This window comes from Nipponia nippon, unplaced genomic scaffold (genome assembly GCF_047370975.1).
Source record: "Nipponia nippon isolate SJK-2023a ecotype South Korea unplaced genomic scaffold, ASM4737097v1 scaffold_1, whole genome shotgun sequence".
Lineage (NCBI taxonomy): Eukaryota > Metazoa > Chordata > Aves > Pelecaniformes > Threskiornithidae > Nipponia > Nipponia nippon.
In genome coordinates, this window is record NW_028262290.1 from 118170144 (window position 1) to 118194509 (window position 24366).

Genomic DNA, 24366 nt, shown 5'->3' on the forward strand with positions numbered 1-24366 from the left:
ACTTAAAACTAATGAGTTTCTTTCCTTATATAAACTCTTCTTTCTCTCTCAGAACATATTAAGTTTTCCGTTGGGTGTAACTCGTGCTTTTACACATTTCTGTATGCAAGAAAAATTGAACACATTTGGTTGAACAAGGCTGTTACTTAGCTACATTAAACATGTTCATGTAGGTGCATACAGTTCCATTGTTTTGTTATGCTTTGACCAATTTAGTGGATGTATTCTACTTGTCTCTAGGTCCACATGCCAGTGCTATACAATGTAATAAATCTTCTCACACTAAGCCCCCGCTCCCACCCCGACTTCATGTAGGTGCTATATGATCATCATGATTACATTAGGTGAATGCAAGAATCAGAGAAATAGGAAAACAATATGAAATAGGAAACCATTATTTATACTTAATGCACATACATCACTTCTAAGTAATTCTCAGTTCTTCATAAATATGGTTGTTCTGTTAGCATGCCTTTCATTCCTTATTACCGTATTATATTTCCGTTACATAACATGATTTCAGCAAATATGAACAACCAGGGCTCTGATAGGTGACATTAATCTAAATAAAGCATTTTATGATTTTATGACCCTTGGATGCTTGTTCTACCCCCCTTTCAATTTTCTTATTAAGTTCATAGAAGAGAATGTGCAATTCCTTTTAGTTGCTTCAGTTCACAGTCTAGTGCTTTAGCTTACACTATCCATAAAAATAATACCTTCTCCTCTTTCTTACTGCACATGAATAAAAATTCTTAAATGGAAACATATAATTTTAGGAATGTATGGGTTCTTTTTAACAAATAGTTTACCAAACAGAATTAACCTGATTATTGTTGTACCAGAAGCCAGTATAGGGTACTACACAGTAAAGCTTCAAACGTGAAACTGAATGCTTATTTTAGTCAAACTCCTGTTTATTCATGGAGAACTATATAATGTAACTTTGTGTTTTTGACTGACATACTACTTAGAAGATAATTTTGTAGTAAGTTCTATGCTGAGTTCCCTGAATAAGCGTGCAAAAGCATTCGCCTCATGTTGAACATACAGTCATAGTGAACATCCTCAATGCTTTCAGACGTGCTCTCTGTGCTTGAGTTCTGCATTTATTACATGGACTTCATAATACAATCTGCTCTTACAGCCGTATCACAAAAAAACCTACCTAACGTTTATGAAGCACTTCAGTAATGTTACAAAGACACAAGGGAAAATCTTTGAAACACAGAATTTGGTGTTGTCGGACGTGTTTGGTGAACAGGCATGTAGTACAGAGTGTAAGGAAAAGGGAGAATCATAATTCAAATTAGACAGTATAATACAAGGAAGAGTATGTAATCATATAATTCATATGTCATCGTAGTGTTTGTGAAACACATGCTTTACTGATAAATAAAAGCGTTTGGGGTTCTAAGAAAAGGCTGCATTAATGTAAAGTATTACTGGTTTTTTTGAGAATGTTCTTCTTACAAACCAGCAGATATATATATGTATTTATATCTGCTTTTGAAATTCAGAAGAATATAGCTAAATTTTTTTGGGTAACTACTCCTCAGTATTGTCAAGAGAAGTGGCTGACAAATGTATCATATTAATATGTTAAACCCAAGAAGTTAGTTAATGTAGCATGCTTTAAAAAACACAGCATATTTATAATTTCATTATGTGCGCTGAGTCTATTAATTCAAATTATTTAATGGTGCATGCTGACTGTTTCAAAGTATGTATAGTATTATATTTCTGAATTTTGATTAATTTCTGCCATTTGAAAATATTAATTTAATTACTGTTCCACTCACTTGAATCACATCAGTGAAGCAGACCTAGAAGTAATTTCCAAAGCAGTATAACATTGCTGTTTCTATTTAATAGCTGAAGTGGAGTTCATTTTTGTTGAGAGCTAGTCAAAAGCTGAGGTTCTGGGTCATGGATTTTGGCAATAACTATTCCACTACTCTGCTCCTTTTGTGAGTTTAGTGTGTTAAATAAGAATTCACTTCCTCTCTTTTAAAATAAATCTTAAAATATGTTTTTACAGCTTTGTGGAAGAAATCCATCTTTTTCCAGTTCTTTTTCAAGTCATCTTGGTAAGAAGATATATTTTTTTAATATATATATATACACTAATAGATATCATATCTCCCAAATAATGTCAAACTAGTTAAGTAAGTTTAATAAAGCATATTGATAAAATAATAAGATGTTGATAAAATGAAATTGAACAGTTTATCAATACAAAAGAATCTGGTGTAAGCAAACATGTCTGCAGTTCTTACCAACTATCTACTGTGTAAAAACTTTAAGCTAAATACTTTTTTTTTAACCAAATAAAAATCTGAAAAATAGAATTAATGAGCTTGATCCTTAATTAGAACTATATATTTGTCCAACCCAAGCAACAAATGCTGAGGAACTTGCATTTTAACCCAAATTTGCATCAAACCCAAGTTTGACTATAAGAATGCCAATTCCCACTCTTTGCTTTTAGAATTTCTTTCAATATAAAGTATCAAAAATATGAATTTGGGTAATCACAGGCTGAATTTCCATTCCTAAGTAGGATCTGCCACTTACGAAGACCGTGAAAAAATGGTGATGGTTTTGTGTCTCTGGAGTGTTGCAAAACAAATATGTTAATGAAGAAGAAAAATCTGTAGGCTAGTTTGGAAGCTTGGTACTGTGCTATCCACTAGCCTTCTCATGACTAAATTCCACAATGTCTTGTTTATTTTTTCATTCTCTTTGTTCATGAAGTTGTATCAGGTAAGTGTCCTGTCATGTGAGCATGCTCCTGATGAATACTAAATACACATTACAAATAAATATGCATAATTTATGCAGTGCAGACAGATTGCATACTTGGTTTTGCATCATTCTTGAAATTCAATCTTACTCAGGGTAGATGTTCGTAAATGTGATTCTGAATCAACTTTGATTTTTTCCTTTCTTAGATTTAAGTATTTTAATCTCTCTTCCTTTGCAGTGATTTATTTCACTGCCTATCATTTTAAATCTCTTTAATACCGCATACCCAGATAAGCCCTTTTTCATTAAAGTAACCTCTTTAGCGATGATAGATTTTTCCAGTAGCATACAGAACACAGGCTTTATGCTATTTTATGTACATATATGTACAAATATCTTCTTGTGATAAGTATTAACAGTAAGAACAACATTTTACAGTGTTTCATAAATAGTTTTGACCTAGTATAAGTACTGCTTGTAGGTAGTAACAAAAGAGGAACACAGTAAAATATGAAAGTCAAATTTTTCATGTTAATATCCTCAAATATGAAATTAATGTTTGAAACATCTCCAGGTGTTAGAATCTTTAAGTTTAACTGCCCATATATATATATATACACACACATATGCGCACGCACACACACATATATATACACACAAGTATATATGTGTGTTAGTGTATAGCTATGAGTATTTAAGCATGGTCATGATCTCAAGAAATATTCTGATCTTGAAAAACGTTTCATAATGTATCTATAGTCGTGTTTTTTAAAATGCTTGTATGTCATGCCATGTAAGTAGGATAAGTCGGAGTCAATCATAAATACTGCCTCTTGATGTCCCTGCACACATTTGACCTCATGAGTTCTAGAAATAGTTTTTTTAGAGAGTAAAAAGCAGCTAAGCTCAAAATAGTCTTCATGACTGGTAGTCTGTGAAAGTTTCATAGCTCTCTTAAACCTCTGTTGCTATCTTGGAGCTTATGGTTAGAGTTGTGAGGGAAAAAGCTTATAGCTTTTAGGGAGGAAAAAAAAAAAAGAAATCCCCTTTCAACATGCTTTGTTCAGGGAGGACACCTGTAGTGCCTTCAGTTGCTGTATATAGCAGTCAAGCTTTAACAGTGCACTGGCTGTCAGCTGTGGTCTTGTTTGGCTTCAAGGGATGCGAGACCCTAAATAGGTTGCTACGCTCCTTACTATTCCCCTCTTTTCCCTACAGAATTCAGCAAAGGAATGTTAGGCAATTGGGAAGGCTCAGGAGCCAGGACTAATGAGACTGGAAGGATTAATCATTTGGCTGTTTTTCCTTATGAACAGAACAAATTAGCAAACTCCTTCATTATAGGTTTCTGAAATCATTTTCATGGTCATATGAGTGAAGGCAGCTGCATGTTGTTTACTTCCCATTACTATCCATCAACTAGTCTTTGGCTAGGTTTATACTTTTATTGGTTTCAAGAAACAGCACAGATCAGTAACATCAAGCCCCATGTTATTTTACCTAGAATTTTACCAGACCCTAAACTATTGAATTTGAATTATGCTTCAGTCAATATTTTGTACTGTCAATAAGCTAATGTAGAACTATTACTCTCAAGTTCAAGGAATATCACTAGTACTTCATAATTTTCTATGCCGAGATCAAATGTCTAATGTATTTTCTATGGATCATTAAATGTAGCTCATGTTATTTCAAGCAATGCCACTGACGGGACATTGACTCTTTTAGGCTCTGAAGGGAAATAATGCAGGCTCAGAGTTGGAAAGTATCTCCAAGAGCAGTCTTCATTTCTAGACTGTGCTACAATCAAAGTGGGATTGAATGCACTAGCTTTAATCTAGCTATCACAGCAGTGAGGACATGATGGCTCGCAGATACTGGGCAGTTCACAAGAAATAGGTTTTAATGTGGCTGCTTCTCACTGTTGATTGATGTAGAGTTGCACTACCTCCTATACTGCATACTACCCTATGTTGTGGTCTAAGCAATAACACTGAAATCTGGCAATTTCTTACCCTCTGTCGTGTATCTGGACCAGTTAGATCTCTGAACTCAGCTGAATCATACCAAATGTATCCTTTCATGTCACTTATGACTGCGATTCTGTAAATGTTATAGTTGCCAAACAAAAGGAACTGGATCAGTGAAAAAGGCTGTTACTGTCTACCTAAAAAGTTGCTCTAAGAGAATAGGTATTAGTTTTATTCACCTGAGCTAAATTTTAGTTACTGATCTATTAGTAAGAGGCTTTAAATACAGTTGCTGTTCCCCTGGAAACCCTCAACACTCATTTATCACTCAACACTTAGTTACATTTAGGAGATGCAAATTAATAGTGTACTTTGTGAATATGTGAAAGACCTGGATGCAGTTCTTCGTTGCAAAACTTCAGAGGGGAATTTCATGTTACACCTGAATGCAAATTAATTTCATCAGTACCCTGATGCCAAATCCTAGTGCTATTGATTACGTAGATTATGAGTAGTTCTACAAAGCAATATGAAGGTATGACTGGGTATGAGTAGGCATTTTTCTTACTATAGTATCTGATGAGATCAGTGAAGACGGAGTGATAAGTATCTGTGGAAAAATGGAAACAGATTGACAATACATGAGTGTGTTCAGGACAGTAAGTGACTGAAAAACAGTAGGAAAACTGGCATCATAATGTGCAAAATTTAAAAGGTGCAAACTCCCCTTGGTAACAAGATTAAAAATAATGAGCCAAAATCAATGATGACGTAAATTATGCCAAAAGTTGAGTTGATGTAAGGTATAAATATGGAATGCTGCTGTTGATGAAGTAGAAAGGATTGTAGCAGGAAAAGTTACTGTGGGATATGTTTCATGTTTTACTTTCTTGCTGCCTTTCTGCTACATCCTTAGTATTGTGTTTCTAATATATTTTACTCTGCCAAACCTGTGGTCTATCTGAAATATCAGTATATTATATACAAAGTATTCTTTTTTAATATTATGTTATAATGCTACAGTGAGGTTGATAAAGGACTTGGAAATATTGTACCCCCATGTGTATAAATTATGGCTATTTGTATTTTAGATTGCTACCAAGATTTTGCTGAGTACCTAGCAATGAAGTTGGTATATATGTTATTTTCTGTGCTATGTTACTTTTTAGAGGGAGTAGGATGGGGACCCTCCACACATCATAAATATTACCTGGCCTTCCTTTAGGGTTATCTGAATCTAAGCTACTGCATAGAAAAGAAATTCTGTGTAGTTGGTGAAATTGTATTTTTCTGCTGAGAAATCTTAAAACTAAAGCTAATGATGCTTGTGATTAGGAGTTCAGTGCTATCCTCTTTTTAAAGCTCAGTAGTCAATTGTGTGCTTATCCTATTAAAATCTCTAGTGTCAGCATCTCACAGCCTTCAGTTTTTGCTGTCAAATGGTTTTGTTCAACATTCTGTATTTTAACAGTCAGTGATCACATGAAAAATGTGGCAACATGGATTTAAAAGCATATCCTTTTAATAAAAATTACTTTATAGTAAGATTGAAAGTTATTGTATTTATAAATGATATTAAATACCATCAACCAATGATAGATAGTGTCTTAGTGTCTAAGCTGTACAATCTAATATAAAGGTAAAAATATAATGATTATTTTATTTATACTGTTGATCTATCCTTAACACAAGCAAGTCCACATCTTTTCTTCACGTTTTTTGAAATAATGAAAATCAATTTTAAAATGCCAAATTTTAATTTATTTTCGTTTAAATACAGTGGAAAGCTGTTACTATGAAAATACAAAATATGTTTCTTTTGTAGTCATATTCATTTATATTTGTTTATTTTTCCTAGTTGTGTCTAGGTTTGAGGTTTTATACTCTCCCTGTGTATTTTGGGACTGCTATATGAGTCTATGTTAAAAAGTTTAGTTACAGAATTGGGCATCTTAAACTAAATGATTATATATACTGTTCATGTTTTTGATAGACTGCAGTAAACCTGTGCTTGAATGCTCAAAAAATGCTTCAAAATCATTGTCATGCTGGCAGACGCTGATCCTCTTGGAAGCTGTGCTTTGCTCACTTTGTTGTAATTGCAGTTGAAAATCAAGTTCATTATTCCATTGAGCACTAAAGAAGCGAGTATGAGCTAGGCATGATTATAAGAAGAATTATAACAGTTTCAGCAAAATTAGTTAAACATATTCATACTTTAAAAGAAGAAACAAACCACTCCAGTTTTATTTGGATAACACCTTCTTTCCAAGAAAGCTAATAATTTTGTGGAAATTTTGTCTAAATAGGGGATACATAGCCATGTATAACTAGATTGCTTTGTTTTTTTAAAAAAATAAAAATAATTTTAACCAAAGCCCTTCAATAAAAAAAAACGTTGTGAGAAAGTAGTCGCATAGCAGCCAAGTGGAATCAGTGGTTGGATTTTATATTTCATTTTGAATTTTAATTGGAGGAAAGAAGTCAATCTACAGGAAATGGTTACGGTCAGAGATTCCACTCCTTGTGATTCAGTTCAAGCAATGAAGCCACCCACTTAGAACTGTTTAAAAATACTAGTTTTCTGACAAGCCTTTCCTGTGAAAATACTACAAAAAAAGGAACAAACATTGGAGAGGAAAAGCAGGAGCTTCATCATTCCTGTTTTACTTGGGTTTTGTTTTCTACCGAGCGACTGCAGTCAAATATCATTTAAAGGAAGAGGTAGAGGTGTTTTTCTGTTTAGCAGCCACATGGATGACAGGTGTAGAGGAACATGTATCAGAGGTTATCGCAGCAGTTGAAGCATTAGTTTACTTCTGTCTGCTGAACTAAGCACCTTTTAGTGGTGCATGCTTTGTTGGTTGCCTAGAAGAATGGGGAGCATGTTTCTAACTCTTGCAAGTACTTGGAGGTCATCCAGGATAGACACTTGAAACAGTAGAGCAGGAGATGCTTGTTCTTATGTTCTGTAGAGAGTACAAGTTTATGCTGCCAAACTCATCTGTTGGAGAAAATTAGGTTAGTGAATATGGCACATGATATAAGCTCTAGCACTTAGTGCGAATAGGCAGTTGGTCCTCTGCTGTAAATGAGCTTTGAGCTAAAGTCCCTCTTCAAGCTCTGTGCTTGCATGAGAAGACGGATACTGGTAGTAACGGATAGCTATCGACATTTCACTCCAGTCTGCTGGTAACTCAATCCTTAATTTAGCCGCAGCCCTCTATTAAAAAAAATCAAAACAAAGATATCTGGGAATGGTTAGGCAACATATGTTTTAAAGAACAGGAAATAGTAGTTATTTTAATAGCTTTGTGTGTGGTATTCCTGTTCCTGGCTGTGTATTCAATACTGTTATAAAAAAAGTTAAATGCAATGGCTCATTTTGGTGTATGTCATCTGCTTATTACTGATTTTAGGGAAATTTATAAGGTATCTGAAATTAGATTCTAAGACTGATTTTTGTGGCTTCTACAGGATGGGCATTAGTTATAGTTAGGACCCTTAAATTTATCCATAATGAATATCTCTGGTTTTTTTTCCATTTGTGAAGTATGCACATTCCCTAAAATCTGCTAGATTTAATAGCCAAATTGTATGCTGGGGCAGTATACGTACAACTGCTGTCACAGATTAAGAATGCAATCTGTGAGGATTTCTGAAAGTGAAAATGCCAAAATCCTATTTTAATGAGTAGTTTATAAAGCAAAATAATTGCTTGTTTTAAGAGATTTAATATCCAAAGATGGATTAAGGAGAAACTAGTGAAAAAGTGTTAGACTATGTTAGAATTTATATGTTTGGAATGATAAAAAATTATGAGGTACAGTTTAAAGAAGACAAATGTAATGCAAATGTAAAAATTACTATGAGTAGAACAACACTTTAACAATGAGTACGGTCTAAATCTTTTCCAAACTGACAAATTTCTTACCAATGTGTTGAAGTCTTGTGTCAACATTCAGTAAGATATTCTATTTATTCTCTTTTTAATGCTAAATCAAATGAATAGGAGTGTTTCTAAAGACTGAAGAAGATATTGTAAAAGGCAGAAGGGTACAGTATGTTAATTTCCAGTTTTCAAGGAATAAAATATGGCTCCTCTGGTAGAAATGTTGGGTTTTTTTCATTACTCCGTTAACTTGCTTAAACAATTTAGTTTAAGGATGAGATGCCTGACACTACTTTATCTCTCTTAAATTGCTGACTTGAAAATAGTGTATACTTAGAAGGCATAAGCCTGCATACCAGAATGCATACTCTTGGAAATAAACATGTATAAGTGTAGTTCTCTTGAGCGTTTTTTTTAGCAGGAAGCAGAATCTTACTAAAAGAAAGTTTTTTCAGAAACAGATTCTGTTTTATTTTTTTGTCAGTAATCTTTCAGTCAGGAGTTTCTGGTGAAGTGTTTATATATCTATACATCTGTAAATGTTTGATCAGTGTCGAATCAGGTTGTTAATCTGTTATGGCCAATTGTTCTTTGCAAGTATAAACACTGTACACAGAGTGAACTCTTAACAGTTTTATTTATGTATAACTATCATCTTAAGTGATGACAACAAAACTATTAGAAGCCAAAATGCATGGTATAAAAGCCATTTCTGATTGTGGTTAATAATGAGAACCCATGGTATACGATTGGTTTCCCAGCTATTGTTAGATGTTGTGCAGTGTTTTTTCAGATGGGTAAAGCAACCATAGCATATCTCAAGTTGGAAGGGACCCATAAGGATCATTGAGTCCAACTCCCTGCTCTTCGCAGGACTACCTAAAACTAAATCGTATGACTAAGAGCATCATCCAGATGCTCCTTGAACTCTGACAGGCTTGGTGCTAGGACCACTTCCCTGGGGAGCCTGTTCCAGTGATGAACCACCCTCTCAGTGAAGAACCTTTTCCTACTGTCCAGTCTGAACTTCTCCTGACACAGTTTCATTCCATTTCCCATGTCCTATTGCTGGTCACCAGAGAGAGGAGATCAGCACCTCCACTTCTGCTGCTTCCTTGAGGAAGCTGTAGACTGCAATGAGGTCACCCCTCGGCCTTCTCTAAGCTGAACAAAGCAAGTGACCTCAGCTGCTCCTTGTAAGTCTTGCCCTTGAGAATTTTCACCATCTTGGTTGCCCTGCTCTGGACACATTCTAATAGTTTGACGTTCTTCTTACATTAAGGCACTTAAAACCGCACACAGTACTTGAGGTGGGGCCTCACCAGTGCGGTGTAGAGTAGGACAACCACCTCCCTCAACCTGCTAGCTATGCTGTTCTTGATTCACCCCAGGACACGGTCGGCCCTTTTGGCTACCAGGGCACACTGTTGACTCATATTCGACTTGCCATCAACCCAAACCCCCAGATCTCTTTCTACAGGGCTGCTCTCCAGCCTCTCGTCCCGCAATGAAAAGGTCAAGAAAAGTTTCCTTCGCGTAGGCATTTTGCTACAAACATTAATAGGAGAAAGATTTGACTTTTTTAATATCATTGTAACTTATGCTAGACTTTCAACATGTTTGCTATAACCACAAAGCTTAAGGCTTGTCTGTGCTGCAGTCAGTGAGTAGCAGTAATTCACGAAGATGTCTTCACTTAACTTTGAGCCTAGTAGCTTAGCTAACGTTAGTAATGTGGGTGCAGCAACAGAGGGCTTAGAAACTGCAAAGCCTTCTATGAAGCTTAGTAAATACTTGGGCAGTTAGCTGCTGCAGCTGTCCTGCCTTGGGTCCCCTAGCAAGTTCAAAGCGGAGGATGTCTTCACAATTAATGTATGGATGTCCTCCCATACTTGCAAAAGACCAATGCAGGTTGAAGAAATCTTATGGAAAGGACTGGAACTGGAGTGTCGGAAGTGATTGGAACATATTCTGGGGAGTTAGGGACCACGTGGCAACCACATGCTGCTCATTTGGAGGGATGCCATATACCTCTGAGGTGAAGCGTGCCGCTGCTTTTGTGTTCTTTTATGAGTATCATGAGCTTGGGATAATGAAGGAAATACTGTATAATTAAAACTTTTGCATGTACAAGTTTGAAAACTTTATAAAAAGTTCCTCTTAACAGCTGCTAGCTTTAAACAGAGCTGGAACGATTTACTTTCCCTCCATAACCTTGAGAAAATGATTGTTGTTGGGGGTTTTGTGTTTTTCCGAGTGGTATCAGTAGCTGATTTTCAGCTGCTCTTGTGTAGAGTTGCTTGAGTCAAATAGTTTTGACTGGTTTTAATTCAACTTTCTAATATTGAAAAGTCATAATTGTAGTAGTTAAATGTGTATGTGTTACAAATGACAAAATATGAGAACAGGGTTTCAGGTTTTTTCATTTACCTGAAGTACATGATTTGTGGGATGAAGAGTGGGCTTGTTGGCAGAGCACCAAGAGAACTGAGAGCACTGCTTCCTATTCCTGCTGAAGATCCATATTTCTTCTTGACCCTGGGCAAATCGTATAAGCCTTCTTTTTCAGATGTACTTAGTGTGCTTCTATCCTTCATGTGTCCGATGAACACATTTACTCTTACAAAACTATCAGAAATTGGTGCTCATCATTCCAAAACTAGGCCTGTTTAAGGTCCCAGCTCAACCTTATCGAAGCATAATTCTTTAATGAATTTTCCTTATGGTAAGGTAATGTCTAAACTATAAATGTACATCACAGGAATGTAGAGATGATAAATTCATTAGGATTTGGAAGGTATTCAGATTTTGTTATGAGAAGCACTGTGCAAGTTCTAAATAAATGTGAGCAGGCTATTTTATGACTGTATGTCTATGTAGATCTATTACCGGTAGGACTGCTGGTGGAAAAAGAAAAATATGTGAGCGGAAGCAGACCCATCCTTTAAATCATTTTAATATTATAAATTTATATTGTGCATAATAAAATGGCTTTTTAAAAGGAAAAATATTACTAAAGCATGTCCTTCTATCACTCTTTTTCTTATCTGGAAAATTATTTTGAACCAGTGCTCCTGTTAGGTGAGGGAATAAAATTATTTACAAAATCACCTGAAGCTCTACTTCTGAAAGAAAAATTGAGTCCACAACATTTGTGACAGCATTATGTTCTTTTATAGGAAGGAAATTCAGCTATTTGCATCTTAAAGGAATTGCTTTCTATTGCAAGACACTTATATTTTAGTGTGTATGTTACATAACTTTTTTTTTTTTAATTTTATGTTTTTTTATTTTATATTCAGTGCTAAGGGACATAAGAAAACCCATGTATAAACAATATTCTTATGTGTTTCTTGGTAGTTTGGGGTTTTTTTATCCGGTCCCAGAAGTCAAAAATTTTATGGCTAATAAACATGAGTCTAAAAGACTTTAATAAGGTTTTAAAGCTAGCTATAACATACTGGGAAAGGAAATCACAAACAAGTAGTGAAGTGTGTAGGTCTGCTTTGCAGAAATAGTGCCCATGATTACTGCTGATAGTAGAACACATTTCTAAGTTTTATGATGTTGTGACTGTTTTCCATCTCTTTGATCTCACTGTTCATGTTTTATTTTACTGGTCTTCAATAAGCAAGCAAGCAAGCATACTGTTTCTGTGGAGTTTTTTTTTTTTTTCTAAATGTTTCAAAACTAGTAAAAAGTGGATGGTTCTTTTGTGTGTTATGGTATAATATCTTACAAGTTGTCTTTTGAAAGAAAATATTTTTACAATGCATTTCAAAGAAAAAGTTGCTGCAGAGTAACAATCACTGTTGTGCCTTGCATGGGCAGATCTCTGTCTTTATCACTTTTTTGCTTTGACTGTCCCAGGAACATTTCACAGTGTCACTTCAAAGTGACTTACACCCCAGCTGAGGCCTGTTCTATTTGCTTCTTCTGTTGGTTGGGACAAACAGCCCAGTGTTACAGGGATGCACGGTGATGACAAAACAATTAACAAATAACCATAAGCCTAATATTTGTCCAGTGTTATGGTACGGAATACAGAAGTCCCGTGATCCCTTCAGGGATTGACTTGGGATCCAACACAACAGTTGTCCAAAAGCCTCCACCCTTGCAAAGGGTGGAGCATTGTGCTGGCCCTTGGCTGTTGCTCAAAATCCACAAGGCTCTTACTATATCTAGAGGATTGCCTGTTGTCCTTTGGACCTTGCTGGACTCTGGCAGTTGATGCTTCCCTTAATCCGCTCCAATTGCAAAGGCTGTAATAGTGCTTATTCTGAACAACTTTTAAAAGTTAGTTTTTCTTGGAAGGCTAAACTGGTTAGGAATACCTAGTTTGTTCAAATACTGTGTTCAGAGAAGAATTTTAAATATATTGTAAAAGACTGTAATAGTGCTTAGCCTGAAACTTTGACATCTTAGAGCAAGCCCAGTGAATATACACCCTGATGATCGGGGGCCTGGAGCACAGGTCAGACATAGAACGGCTGAGAGAACAGATTTCATACAACCTTTGCAAAGAAGGCTTGGGGGGATCTTATTCCTGTCTGTAGCTACCACATTGGACAGTACGGGGAAGATGAACCCTGACTTGTTTCAGTAATACACAATGGAAGGACAACAGGATGAATGCAAGTTGGAAGACAGGAAATTCCAGCTTGATATAGGAAGAAACTTTTTGCTGTGGGGAGGATGGTCAAACACTGAAACAAGGTCCCAGAGAGGCTGTAGCATCTCCATCCTTGGAGACTCTTCAAACTCAGCTGGATGCAGCCCTGAGTCAGCCTGCTTTGGCAGGACTGCTTTGAGCAGGGGATTAGACTAGAGAGCTCCAAAGGTACCTTCAGCTGTATCTGTTGATATGGTTGGTATACACATAAAACCAACTTCTGTGATTTGATTGGCCTAATCCAGTCCATCTTCCTAAAAACCAATCCAAACAAAATCCAAACAAAAGCTACCCCACAGGTTATCTCCTAGCATGGTAGGCACCATTCACTGTGTCCTACCTGTAGTTAGATATGTTAACTCCTCTAGATTAGGATCTACGTCAGTAGTCTCCCAGGTTTGGGTTTTTAAGCTCTTCATCTGTTTCCTGCTTCCTAATTCATTGTATGCTTTGACCTTTAAGTAAGCAAGGTGGATGGACTGAAGTGGCAATGCTTATTCAGCTGGCTTGGCTCTGCTCCCATTTCTCCCTTATCTGAGCCAGCTACATGTTATACTGCATGAAGGTGTTCTTTTAGGAACCAAATCCAAGATGGACTGTAGGTCAGGGTTGGATGGATAGATGTATAAAGTCAGTGAGTGTTTCTGCCAACTTGGTTTGTCTGGCAATACTCTTGGACGTTATGCAAGGTACCTTAAATATGAGTCTTTGTGGTTTTGTGGTTTTTGAACAGTGTTCTGAACAAATTTTTTAATTATGTGGTATGTATGAGACTTTTGTGATTGGCTAATTTGAGTATGGCTGTGGAGAATTTAGGGCAAGAGAGGTAATAATTTCCTAATGATTACATTTTTACTTAAAAACAGTGCAGCTCTGACCTTTAAGGGAACATGGTAATAATGGTAAAACAAAAATTAATTCAGCTTTGCACCTGACAGCTAAAGTTGATGCTATCAGATTTTGCTTGGAAAACTGGAAGAGTTGCCTCTAAAACTAAATGGAAAACAAGTGTATTTAGATGTTAACTAACACCTTTCTTTTTAACTCTGTCACCTTTGGAACAGTGATTTGCAGAATATTTGAAATATGCATTGAGAAAGAAAATTTTTATAGTGTTCAGGAGAAGAATTATATGTGAAAAAAAGCATAATTAAGGACTGATTAATGAGTTCTCTATTGCAGTTTAATCTATGGTGTTCAGTATTTTAATTGTTTTTCTCTGCAATTCAGACATCCTATAAAAACCTGTTGTTTTCTCACACTGAGTAAGGTTGGCTTGAATCTGTGCATAGTTCAAAAGACTTTAAAAAAATATGGAAAGACGTGAATTTTCACCCTGAAAGGGAAATCTTATTTCTTTTGTCATTTTATAGTGATATATAGCTTTAAATAATAGTCTCCAGTACTTCATTTTGTAGTGCGTTCTTCTGTCTAGCTCATTCTGTCAGGGATAATACTGTTAGTGTTCCTCAGTTTAGTCTGAATGAGAGGACTTTATGACCTTTTTCTGTGGTCACTGAACATTGTACCAGGAATTTCATTTCAGTCATTGGATCAGTTTGTCAGTTTTGGGAACTTAAGGCAGAAGGGTATTGAGCTTATGTTCCTTAATGATGGATGTCAGCAGCACCAGGAGTAAGAGAGCAGGACTGACCATCACCATGGACCGCCCTAAGACTTGGATAGGCACACAACTGGTGCTCATGTTCTCTGTCTTCTCAGATTTTCTGCAAACACAAAGTGTTTGAAGATCTTATAAAGTTCACAGCGCAGAGTTGCTGGATCAAGGTTTCCCCCCTCTTCAACAGTTTTGGGTTGGGGGTTTTTTTGGTAGTCATAAAGCTGTTTAGCATTCACATATTTTCTCATCACACTTGATTTGAGCCTTTTTTGATAGAAGTTTTGTACATAACCTTCAGGATCTTGTGAGTATCTGTGTAATTAAAATCCTCACAAGTTTTTTTGACACCTAATACTACTCACTTTCAGTTTAATTTGCACTCCTTTTCAAAGCAACCACGAAACCTGTATATATTCTGAAGCATTGCACAATGCGTCTGCTGGCAATGGTCCCGACTACGCAGTGATGCGAGATGTGTAGCCATTATCACTCAGGAATGACATATTGTGGTTAGATAAAAACACAGTCTAATAAAAACATCTGCTTAATCCTTAGTCCTGGTCAGAAAAGCAAACTGAATGTTATAGATTGCAAGAGGACGTGTTACAATGGTAAGCAGAAAAACACTGTGCCATGTTAATCCATGTGTGGATTTTGGGTTTCCCATCTCAAAATGTTTATAGTAGAACTGCAAAGAGTGCAAAGAAAAGAGACACAGGTGATCAAAGGTCTGGAATCACCACTGTACAAGAGATTACTCTTCTGTATGCTTTAATCTGGAAGGCGATGAATGAGGGGGAAGTATGATAGCATACAGTCATGAGTGGCTCATGCAAGGTGAACAGCAATGCTATTGCTGTTCACTGTATCTTCTAATATAAGAACTGTATTATAAGAACTAAAGAACACTTGCAGTTGAGATTTTAAAAGCTGACAAAAGGTGATACTGCTTCCTGTAGGGTTAAGTTCAGCTGTGCCTTAGAGTCCTTGGGTTTACTTGAATTAAGAAAGAGATTGGACAAATTAATGGAAGAAAAATCCATTGAGAGTTATTACGTTCAAAAGATCTGCTTCTGGATCAAAGTCCTTGGGCTGCGAATTCCTACAGGCTGAGGAAAGTGTTCTGTATGCCTGGCTTGTACTTGTAGGCTTCTTCTGTTGCCAAGTGTTTTGAATAGGTTGTTGGGGTAGGTAGACTTTTAGTTTGAACTGAGTCAGGTTCTGCTTTATATACTGAAAATACATGCATGGGAACCTTTCTGTATTGTAATTTTTTAGTTATTAGCTGTAGAATTTTGTCTTACCATTCCTACTTTTGTATGAGAAACCAGATTATTTTTTATGACTTAAACAGATTGACTTATTTTCTGAAGCAGCAGTTATTTCTTTGAGAAATTAGCAGGTTAAAAGTACACAATATTAGTTTTGAGTTATGAGGTTAATTTCCAGTCTGTGCTGTTTGGTTGGATGCAAATATGTTGATATTAATGAGTACGTGAGTTAAAAATAAACAGTAATTTTGAGAATTCAGAAACAAATTTGTGCATAAAGTTCTTATTTAAGCTCTTATTTTTAGTTGTATGAATTATAAAATATATAGTATTTAATATTAAGTTCTATTTCAGTCTTTTAACTCTAGCAGGGTTTACTTGTGTGAGTATAGATATCTGTATCTCTAACTGTACCTCAGTTAAGAAATGTTTTGGTAATTTCTTCTTGATTAAGGAAGGTAATAATAATAATTAAAAAAAAAAAATCCGTTCCTATTTTGAAGTTGCATCCTGCTCCATCTCAGTGTGAGTTATTCAGTAGGCATATCCTGAATTTTTATCATCACTTCTGAACATAAGTTTTGTCCCAGTGTTTCTAATTAGGATTTACATTGTCTTGGACTCTTGTGTGCATGAAAAACATTGGAAACTCTTCTGTTTAAATAGACTTCTTTGAGGGTTTTTCATGCTTTCTTTGGCTATTGTGGATTACTTGGACTCCATATGAAATCTGATTTTGTCATGCCTTATTTCCTTTAGGTCTTTTTTTGAAGTTTGGTGGTGATCATGTTGCTTTTTCTACAGGCAACTAGAAAGAACATAAAAAAAGGCTAGACCAGGTCAGATCAAGGGTCTTGACTAGCCTGCTGTTTTTGTATCTCACAGTGGCCACAAGTGGATGTCTAGAAAAAAATTATCAAAAAGAGTTAAGCTTATCTGACATGTCCACCAAGTACTTTTTCTACATCAACCACTTTCAACTCAAGACCTTTCTGAGCTGGCTATAGTAACTGTGTTTAATATTCGCAATGGACATCCTTTCCATGGCCTTGTCCAATCTCCCTTGTAGACCCATATAAACTGCTTGAGTTCCCAACACTGTGGCAAGGTGCTGCACAGCCTGGCTTTGCACAGAGTGAAGAAACAGCTCCTTTTGTTTGGAACATGACTCCTATCAGGTTAATTGATTATTTCTTGTTTCTGTATTCAAGAAATCAGCAAACGATGGATATTCATCCACTTATGACACCTCTGATTTTATAAATCTCAGTATTCTCCCTTAGTTTGCTAAAACAGTTTTCTGGACTACAAAGCCATCATTACTTAGGTATTTTTAAATGGAAGCTGTTCCACGCTTTTGATCATACTTGCTGCTTTCTCAGAATATCTTCCATTTGCATATATAATTTTTGAGGTATAGGACCAGAGCGGAGTGTTCAAAGGGTGGATGAGCTGTGGGTTTATACAGTGGCATAGTGATGTTCTGGGTTGTGTGGGTTTTTTGTTTGTGTTTTTGGTTTGATTTGGTTTGGTTTTTTTTAATTCTCCCTTCTTCTCTTAACATTTCACTTTGTTTTTTTGACTGCTATCATTGAGCTGTCATTTGTGTTAAACTCTTTCCTAACCTGAGATTATTAGTTCGTATATGAAGTTAGGACTTTTTCCCCACCATGTGCATTACTTTATGTACATTAAATTTCAGATGCAACTTCAGATGCAATCTTTCTCCTTCTCTTTACATGGATTCTCTGTCTGTGAACAAGTTTCAGAGCTCTCAATGTTTAACGTAGCACATTTCCACAGGATTTGTATTACATTAAGGCTCTTTTCACTCAGTCATTATAATTGGACAATTTTCACACTTATTAGAGGAAAAAATATTTGGGAGGTGGTTGGGGATGGGCAAAGGGATAATTGCACTCTCTTTTAATTAAAGATTTAACTGGTATCATCATCTTCAGGAATGACGTTATTTCTGTCACACCCCTTTCCTCTAAATGTTCCTTGGTGTTTGCTGCCTTTCTCCTACATTTTAATTTAAATAATGCAGCAAAAAATAGTTAATCTTCTGGACTGGTAGCTGGTTCTACTGTGAATAAAATTAAACAAATTTAAATTCTTTATCTTTCATGCTCCATCCTCCTGCACTTTTGTCAGTAACTGGTAAATCTCACCTCCTGTTCTTTAGGCTTTTTTTGTTATTCTCACAGTCTTGCAGTGCCCACACCTTGGACACATTTCATTTTATTTAGTTCTTCTCCTATAATCAGTTTGTAATTTTGTAGTATTCATATATATATATATATATACACACACACACTCATATATATATGTGTGTGTATATATATAAATAAACATACATACATACATATATGTGACATTATTTATGTTAGAAATCTCCATGTCTTTGTGACCTGATAAATGTTCTTCCTACTGGATCGTGTGACATAAAAAAGAAGAAATGCGCCTAGTCCCAGGAGTTACGCATCAGCTGAGCGCGAGCAGGGCAAGGGGCCGGGGCGGGGGGACACAACAGCTTTGGGAAGCTGACAGGGCTGCTCTGCAGCCCTGCAGCCTCCCCTCACTCCCACCCCAACTTGGCCAGTCACTGAATCACAGATCCAGCCAAAGGGCACTTGGAGACCTCATGAAGAAGAGCAAATGGTGCAAATATGTGAAACGCAGGTGCTGCAGAAAGCGTGTGTGAGTGACAACTCTTCCTAACTTGAGACTTCACAAGTCTAGTACCAAATTAGGTCCTCCATGAATTAGTTATGAGGAGAAATCCTGACCTTACAGTAGTTTGTGTGAATTTTATGAGACATTTTAAATGGGTCGTATAGAAACAAATCACCGTCAATGAAAATGTTCGCCCAAAGTGATTAATTTCTACATTTAAATATTTATTTATTTTTGCTGTAGAAGCAATATTAAAGCAAAATCTCATTCCTCCCAAATTTTGTGTTTGTCGGTCTGATTAAGACCAGTCTGCCAATTTGCTGTTCCTGCAAATGCAAATATCAAGACAGAGAAAGCAGTTAACGAAAAAATACATACTGAAGTAAAGCCGAGATGCATGCTTTTCAGAACAAGGGTTATTGATCTTGTGACCAGAATTTTACTGTGGTATTATCTCTGTTCTGTCAAATGACTGAGGTATATCTCCTGATCTCATCTAAATAAATATTGGTGTAGGAATGTGGCAGTGGCTGACTGTACGTTTATTGACCAGCTTCATTCTGATGACTAAGGTAATAAGCCTTTGTGTGCTTCACAATAGAGCTTGTAAAAGAATATTGAATGTCCGTGAACAGTTTCTGGCTGGCAGAGGTTCCACATTATGCTTCTGAACTCTGATCATTTATCTAGAAATTTGTCTGGTTTGGCTTCAGTCATGTATAATACATTCCTTATGTTAATGTCTTCCTGAAGAGTTCATACTGCGGGATGATAATTAGATTCTTAGAATGTCAGTCTTCCACAAAGCAAAACAATTTAAATCTTAATATTCTGCTTTCGACTTTCTGTTTTTAACTGTAGTCATTTACTCATTGTCTTATATGCTTAGTTTCTAAATATATTTTGTTTTATAAAATGTTTTTATAGGCAAGCTTAAAAATCATTGCTTTGCTAAAATAGATTTATAGTCAAATATATGCAAAGAGATTAAGCCTACCATGATCCAATCTTAGTTTACCCACTGTAACTTTCTAATTATAACATTTAGCATCATCTCAGAGAGTCAGCTGAAATTTTGGTAGTCTCTTTTTTTTTTTTTTTTTTTTTTTTTTCCTTCACTTCAGTTTGTCTTTCAAGTCCCCTGTTGTATTACAAGGTTCAGTTTCTGCCCCTTGCTTGCCTTGAGCAAGTAGTTCTTTACTGTTCATATGGGTACAGGAGACAAAATTGTGCCCTAGAACGGTTTTCTTTCTTTTTCATTTACTTGTTCCCTTTCAGACTCCTGCCTACCCAATGCAGCAATAACCTGTTCAAACATCGTGATACAGTTGGTTGCTGATGGTTTTCACTCTGCAGTTTAAGTGGTAGCCATATATGGATCCCTATGGCAGATACATAAGGACTGTTTTGTGGGTGACACTACTTTTAATTTTCCATTGCTGTGTCATGTGATTTGATGTGGAGTTTGGCAAAAAATTAGATTACGTACAAGGACAAAAGAGATTTTGTTGAGTTACTTCATTCAGATGACTGAAGTATGCACCAAGCAGAAAGGATGCGTACAGGGGTCGATAGCTCCTTTCAGTACTGCAGAGAGCCAAGGATTACTCCGTAAACAGTCCAATTCATTTGTTACTGTATATTGTGAAGTCCCACATTTGCTTGCCCTGTAACAAGTTCTGGAGCAGGATTTAAATTCGCTGCACGTAGCTATCTTTAGGGCTCACATCTGGATGGCACTGCAGGAGCGTATTGCTGAAAGCAAACAGACTAGCAGTTTTGATGGTAACAATGGAGTCTGAGAAAACACTGGATGCCTGAATAAGATTCCATTAAAAAAGGGGGAGCGAGAGGGATGTCTAATGCAGCCCGTTTAATGCAGAACTCTCCAGAGAGTGAAGTGGGGATTATGCCTGCTGCCCTTCTTATTAAAGACTGGTATAGAAGATGCTTGTTGGGCGAATGGTATCTCCATAACAGACGCTCTATTACTCATGAATATGTTTCTAATTATATCTTAATGATCTCAGCCACAAATAGGAAAACAAAAATCTTTGTCTCCCTGAGTGGTTACCTTAGTGGCTGCAGGATTGGCAAGGTTTAGATTATCCATCTCCTCTCACTAATCCCAGGGGACTTCATTGTGAGAAATGAGACTTGTTTATGATGGTGAATTAAATTGCTGTAAAAGGTTATTTCAACAGACAGTTGGGAAATCATAATAAAATAATTTAGTAAAAATGGGAGCTAGAGTATGCTTAATGAAACATGATTAGATTTAATTTTCTTGCTATTTCAATCATTAAAGGTACATTATCCTTTCTCAGACCTCATTTGGGCTCTTTGCCATGGACCCACTCTTAGTAACAGACTGAAACTTGCATGTTCCATTAGGATATGAAAATGGCTAATGATACCCTATTCTCCTCTCCCTGGCTTTTGTAAAATTCCTGTTACCAGCTTTTCAGATATATTTTAGCTGTTTTGCTCTTTCATCGTTTTATTCCCTTTCACATCTATTGTACACATTTTTCAGTATGAATAACTATTCAGAGAGCATAGGTTGAATGAAATGAAGTAAAATACTAATATAGTTACCTTAATGACTGTAAAATGGCTTATTATGAGTAATTAAAAAATTAAATCCTTTAGTTATTACTAGCACCCTGTGTTCTAACAAAGCTAATGTTTTAATCAGTTCATATAAAACAAGTTCCTATGCATTTCTTAATCCAGTGGTCCAATTATTTGGGGTGTTTTGGTGTTTTGTGGTTGGTTTTTTGTTGTTGTTGTTTTTTTTTTTTTAATTATTCTTTCCGTTTACAGTGCAATGACATATTGTGTGACATTGTATATTGGCTAAAATTTCTGTCTGGCCTCTAGTGATAATAAATGTAGTTGTCAATGATATTTTATGCCTCTCTCAGTATCAGAATGCTACTTGGATCTAAAAGTATCCAGCTGCTTTTCAGGATATGAGTTCATATGAGAATAAAACTACATTTTGTTGGTAGACAACTTGGGCACAGCAGCAGTATCTTGCTGATAGGAACTGGTCATGACTCCATGGTTTTCAGGACTTGAGTGTGTTGTTTGAAGGAGGAGATATTTGGATTATTTCAGTGTTTCTTGATATTATTCCAATTTGGATGTAGGTTTCACTGAGAAAGGCTTCCTGTGTTCAGGGTGAAATTTCTGCACAAAGTGGCATGGGAGGCAGGGGAGAAAGGCAGACCTCAGGGTAGCCAGTAGCCTATTAATCAGGAATGCCTTAGGGGAAGGGGCCAAGTGCAGATCCCAAGTCCAGAATCACCCAGAGGGAATGGCTGACGCTGGGTTTCTGAAGCTCAAAGTAAGTAGTTTGACTTTTTTACTAGCATCTCTCACCATCTCCTGCTGAAGTTGCTTCAGTTTGTATATATTAAATTTTCATCAAAACAGAGGCTTCTGATGATCTGGACTTTCACTTAAAATGGGAAGAAATAGAAGAACTTCAGTCCTCTACACTTCATGTGAGATAGTGAACCACTGTGGGGTACAGGTAGTGTGAGAACTTAGGGAGTGTGTCAGTGCAAACTGGGAACGTTTTTTCGAAGTCTTGAACATTTGAGGGAATGGAAAATCTAGCGCTCTTTTGAAACAACATAGAGTCTCAAGTCATTCATTTTTCAGTGTTGTTAGAATAGTTTAATTTGAATTTTGTATGTCACAGTTAAAATAATTTGCGAGAAAATGTGTGTGTATATGTATATTTATGTGTGTGTGTCTATATACTTAATGTATCCTGTCCCCCTTTTAAAGCAATAGACATAAATTCTCATATAATCATTTAGTATCTGTTTACTGCTGAAATGAGCTACATGAGGGGGGGAAAAAAAAAAGTCACTCTTCTGAGGGTTGAAGGCACTATGTTTCCAGTGTATTTCCTGTGTTTCCAGGAGATGACTTCATTAACAGTCACAAAAAGCAGGAAGGTTTGAATTGAACCTGTGCTTGGAAGAAAACACAAATTGATGACTGGAATGACTCTGTCATTAACTAGAATTTATTTTTGTAACCTATACCAATTTTCAAACCTGTATTCCTAAAGTCCATTTCTTGAATCAATATGTAGGCACCTAAGTAGAAATTACTTGGGAGGAAGAGGTGCACCAAGCCTATAAAGAAAACTATAATAAATAATTTTGAGATTACCCTGGAAAGATGTGCAAATTAAAAAATGGTGTTCAACATATTGTTAATAATGGTAATAATAAAATGCAGAATAACTTCCTCTGTCTTTGAGAAAGAAGTAGGACTTGCTTACAAGAGCTTCCTATTTTGCTGATGTTAGTCATTCTTGATTCTGTCTTTGATTCATCTGTTAATCTCCTATAAAAATGAAATAAATTATGGGTGAGATCATATGTAGGAGCAAGAGGTATACTTTGTTTTAAGTCATGGCATCTGATACTGCTTTGCAAATGCTTATGAGAAGCAGACTTGCTGTCCATGCGTTGTATTCTTGTAGATCTGAGTTAGGACCAGCTTTTAAATCCAAAGTTGTGCCCTTGCTCCTCTTTGAAATGTAGGAGTAGACTTCAGAACAACTGAGTGTGTGAGAGTTTTCAGAAGTGGTGCTTGGCTTGTGCTGGGCAAGTGCACAAAGAGTGCCTCAGGGAGTACCAGCGAGGTACCAGCTGGGCGTGTAGTGCTGGCTATATCTGTACCATGAATTTTTCAAACTGTCTACTGCCTGGCACTATTGAGATTGCCACCATGGGAGAAAGACTTAGGCCATTCCAAAATTCATTGTGCTATACTTTTTTTATATGCTCGGTGAAGTAATTTCTGTTTTCTGTCTTTTCTTCCTAGTTTAATATTCTGGGTGATGAGAACTTTGTGCTTTAGGTCTGTGCCTTTTATTTAATAGCAGCTGCTATGTGAAAGTTTGGATGTTGTCACTCAAGTGACTAAATCATAGAATCACAGAATGGTTTGGTTTGGAAGGGACCTTTAAAGATCACCTAGTTTCAAGACCCCTACCTTGGGCAGGGACATCTTTCACTAGACCAGGTTGCTCAAAGCCCCATCCAGCCTGACCTGGAACACTTTCAGCGATGGGGCATCCACAGCTTCTCTGGGTAACCTGTTCCAGTGCCTCACCACCCTCATAGTGAAGAACTTCTTCCTTATATGTAATCTAAATCTACCATCTTTTGGTTTAGGTACCATCTTAAATTCACAAGAATAGTAATATATTAGCACATACGAATTTATATTATTGTAAGCCTCGTATTGCAAGTATGTTTTGAATAATAATAAAAAATTATTATAATTATATACTTATATTTATTATAAACAAATAGATGCTTATGTTTATATTAAATAAATACAAATTCTAATTATAAATAATAACAATAATTATTATTTTTGCCACTCTTGTTAGCTGTCATTTCTTTCTCCATTTTACTTCCTCCTCATCAGTTCTCGTTCTGCTTCATAGTCTAGCATCATTGGCAGACCACTACCAG

At 36.2% G+C, this 24366-nt stretch overlaps 1 protein-coding gene across 7 annotated transcripts in view; it reads left to right on the forward strand.

Annotated features, from left to right (window-relative positions):
- ULK4 (unc-51 like kinase 4) overlaps positions 1-24366 on the forward strand; it is a 249023-nt gene that overhangs the window by 120001 nt on the left and 104656 nt on the right. For 5 of the 7 annotated variants that reach the window (XM_087757950.1, XM_087759450.1, XM_087755528.1 and 2 more), the window contains exon 32: positions 2042-2090. The exons of 1 other annotated variant lie outside the window; for it this stretch is intronic. In XM_087757950.1, the coding sequence (XP_087614076.1) occupies positions 2042-2090 (49 nt within the window). Of the gene's footprint in view, positions 1-2041; positions 2091-20131; positions 20335-24366 lie in introns of those variants that run through there. One more of the 7 variants, XM_087758680.1, reaches the window with a different exon arrangement.